This window comes from Mastomys coucha, unplaced genomic scaffold (assembly GCF_008632895.1).
Source record: "Mastomys coucha isolate ucsf_1 unplaced genomic scaffold, UCSF_Mcou_1 pScaffold19, whole genome shotgun sequence".
NCBI lineage: Eukaryota > Metazoa > Chordata > Mammalia > Rodentia > Muridae > Mastomys > Mastomys coucha.
Genome location: NW_022196901.1, coordinates 22,402,288 through 22,406,082, shown reverse-complemented (window position 1 = coordinate 22,406,082; position 3,795 = coordinate 22,402,288). Strand labels below are relative to the sequence as shown.

General features: G+C 48.8%; 1 protein-coding gene across 4 annotated transcripts in view; it reads right to left on the bottom strand.

The window, feature by feature from the left end:
- Positions 1–3,795, bottom strand: part of Dpp6 (dipeptidyl peptidase like 6) — a 933,905-nt gene that overhangs the window by 7,108 nt on the left and 923,002 nt on the right. For all 4 annotated transcript variants that reach the window (XM_031380237.1, XM_031380239.1, XM_031380236.1 and 1 more), the window contains exon 21: positions 2,111–2,165. In XM_031380237.1, coding sequence (XP_031236097.1) covers positions 2,111–2,165 — 55 coding nt within the window. The remainder of the gene's footprint in view (positions 1–2,110; positions 2,166–3,795) is intronic.

The following is a 3,795-nucleotide window of genomic DNA, read 5'->3' as shown; positions in this document are numbered from 1 at the left end:
TCCCTCCCTCCCTCCTTCCTTCCTTTCTTCCTTCCTTTCTTCCTTCCTTTCTTCCTTCTCTCCTCCTCTTCATCATCCTCCTACTTCTGTAGATAGGATTATTTAGCACAGACTGGCCCTGGACTCCCCTTCCTGCTCTGTAAGAGTCCCAAGGGCTGGGTTATAGATGTGCACCACCCACCCAGCACATCATTTTCTAGGAAGTAGTATTTTTATTGTCAATGGACCCTACATGTTCCTATAAGCCATTCTGGCCAGAACTGGTAGGACACAGGTCACAGATGTCCCCTTGTCTATGAGGAGAAGGTTCTTCTGCACAGGGTTTTCTGGCCCTGAGCTCCCTCATTGTGGAAGGAAGGGATACATAGAGATAGGTTGCATGAAGACTCACATAGCTCATGAGGAAACAAGAGAAACGGCCACAGAAGGCTAAAGTACTGAGAGAATTGATGGCACCTGGGACACATAGTGCTATAATAGTACTAGAGAGTTGATGGCCCATGGTGAGCACCTTGGGAGAACGGAAGTAAGAACCCAAGTTGGAGGCTCACAAAGCCTCTGTTTAAGACATGCTTAAACAAAGCACAACAAACCCCAGACAGACCCATGCTACTAAGTGAAGTGTGGCCCCACTCAACAGAAATGGAAAGGATAGATCCGTTAAGAGCCTAGGCCACTGCGTGCCTGACTCAGGCTGGGGGTGGGGTGGGAGGTGAGGGGATGAATAGCATCAGTGCATGGTACTTCTCCACATGACACACTTGGCTGTGTACCCAGTGGGCTACACTCTGATAAAGCCCAACAACATCCAGATGACCTGGGCTGGCTGTGTCCAGAGCAAGTGACATAGTCCCAGCGGGCTGGACATTGGTATGCATTTGGGAAAAGTGAAACTCAATGAAGACACAGGCTCTGGCTCCCTCATTTCTACAACCTGGGTGTTGGGAAGTCAGTGTGTAAGGGTTAAGGGATATGGTGAGTATTGACCCCCCCTCCAAATAGGTTTCTCAGTGATCTAGCTGGCACTGGGCTTCTCACAGGCACAAGTGTCTAGAACAAGCCTCAGGGCAGTCTCCAGGCTCCGCTCTGTCTCTGAGCCAAGAAGCAAGTCCGCTGGAGCCTCTCTGTGTGGCTCCGCCTCTGCAGGTTCAGATGGAATGACTCCACAGGCTCATATTTTGAGCATGGGCCCCTGGCTAGTAGCACTATTCTGGAATACCATGAAGCCTTTTGGAAATGAGCCTAACCGGCAGGTATTGGGTCATGAGTATCCTCTTTAAAGAAGAAGGGAACCTGGGGTCCTAGCAGAGTTGTTAAGATGCAAGGCCATAGCCAACCCTCTGGCCTCAGTCTTTCTGCTTTCTCTGTTCTCTTACTCCAGAGATATAAGTAGCTCTTACTACCATGGCTGCCATAACTTCCCCAACATGGAAGCCAACAGAAATCATTTCTCCCTCAAGTTGCTTTTTGTCAGGTAGTTTTGTTTGGTCAGAGCCATAAGCAAAGTAATAAGGTAGTGGTGGGCTCTGTTGGGCCTGTTTCTGAAATCTCCCATACAATGCTGTCAGGTCCCAGTATACATCGCTCCCTAGTCTGTGGTATATATTCTGATGCTGACTGCTAGGGTCCCCTGAAGGGGAGATGTAGAGAGGAAGGGGTCTCCAATCTAGGTTGTATGAAGAGGGGAAGGTGGCCTACTAGGCCACACAAGTAGCCCAGAGAGGCCAGCCCAAGCCATGTGATGATCTGCCAAGTGGAAACTGCTGTGCTTTAGCCATGGGGAACCTACAGCCTTCCTTCCACCTGAGAAAAACATGGAGATTAATGTGGCTGTATGTGGGAAGATGTCCACACCTTGGGTCCTGTTCCCTCCTCTCCTGGAGTGCCCATCAGAGCTCACCAGGCTCTGCAAGGGAAGAAATGAGGAGCTCAGGGGAGCTCTCTGACAAAGACCTGGTCTATTTTCCTCCTTTCAGGTCATGTGACAAAGACCAGAGATAAGCTCTGCCTATAAAGCTATAGCCACTAACCTCTCTTCCTCTTTTCTCTCCCTTCCCTAAAGAGATCTCAGAGAGGCTCACCGGCCCAGGCTGAAGACAGCATGACTCACCTTCCCAAACACAGCTACCCGAGTCTTGTCAATGTACTGCTCCTTCAGCATAGTTCTGCAGGCAGAGGAGAGAGAGGGTGAGAGCTTATGTGGGTCTCCTCTGTGACCTGTGGTTTACAGCTATATTGATTATCCATAGCATGTATGAAGAACCTCTTCAAATTAGAAAGGATCTTGGAATTCTAAATGCAGTTGCTTATTGCTTTTATTTATGTGGCGCTCACAGTATATTTACACTGTAAATGCATAGCACCCTTGTAAGGCTTCTGGGGAAACTTCCAGGTGCATAACTGAAATGTTGGAAGCACTGGGGAGCACCAGAGGCCTTTTGGCCCCTCCTTGCCATCTTCTCCTCTGCAATAAGGTGCTGGGTTATGTAACTGTCCTTATGCAGGGTGCTTTACACCCATCATGTGGGCCCCAAGGGTCGATGAGCAGGCGGAGGGCATTCAGAGCTGGAGAGCTTTAGGGAGTTACCACCATGGGGCAGCATCGACCTCCTCTTCCACATAGAAAATCTACCCTGAGGTTTGATGGTGCCAAGCCTTATAACCATTGCTGGGCTCTTGTTCTGTGAGCTCCTGGGTTGAGATGTGACATCATTGGTGTTTTTCTAGAACGTGTTTGTTGATGTCTTTGCTCAGCTGGTGAGCTCATTCCTCGTTTTTACAAAATGAAAGAAAATGGCCCCAAACTTTTTATTTCCAAGCTCTGAGGGAGGGGCTCTAGGGACTATGTCCTCGAAGATATGTTAGGACTGGGGATGTTTTTCTTGGGTTCTCCATGACAGGGAGGAGACAGTGGGCCTCACTGTCAGAGGGGATGAAGTAAAAGCACGAGAAGACAGGGAAGAGAACTAGGCAGGAGGGCAAGGGGCAAGGATAGCTACTCCTATGAGCACCTTCCATCCCCAGCCTGTCTAGAGACTACCTCACTTTCTCTGGGAAGCCTGTCTGGTGTAGTGTAGGCTACAGGCAGCCATCTGCTCCTCTTTCTTATAGACAGAAGCCAGTGTTCACTTGTCCCTGTCCTTCCTCTACCAGGAATTATCCCACAGGCAGAATCTGGGCCAGCTGTCTTCTGGAAAGCCAGCTGGCTATCTGATGATGCAGACAGAGCTTTACAAGTGTTCCCAGGCTATCTTGTGCTGGGGTGGGGTGGGGGTTCTGGGTTCTGGGTTCTGGGTTCTGGATCATGCAGGTTGAGTCCAGGGAAATGAAGAGAAGGTTACCAGGCTATTTTAGAGTCAAGGAACTCTTTCTTCCTTTCTTTTTTGGAGTTTCTGGAAGTGTCTTCTATGTTCCTGACCAGGTAGTGACATTGGGAGACTGGAAGCTAATGTTATCATAGTCATGGCTGTCCTAAACTGGGAAAAGTCTCTTGAAGTGAGTCTGTCCTGCATGGCTGTATAGATGGATAGAGCCTGCACCTTTGTGGACACTGTTGGTCTGTGAAGGTTCAGCCCTGGGGTCTGATATCTCTGTGGACCTTCAAAGCCCACGAGCTCCTTGCCTTAAAAGTGAATACAAGTGTATGTGTGTGTGAGCATGTATGTGCAAGCATGTGTGTGCGAGTGTGACTTCTGTCAAAAGAACCCTCACACAAATACCTTCTCTGCTTGTTGGGGCTTTTGAGATGTTCTCCTCTGTGCCTTCTTATTTTGCATATATAGTTTTTTTTTTTTT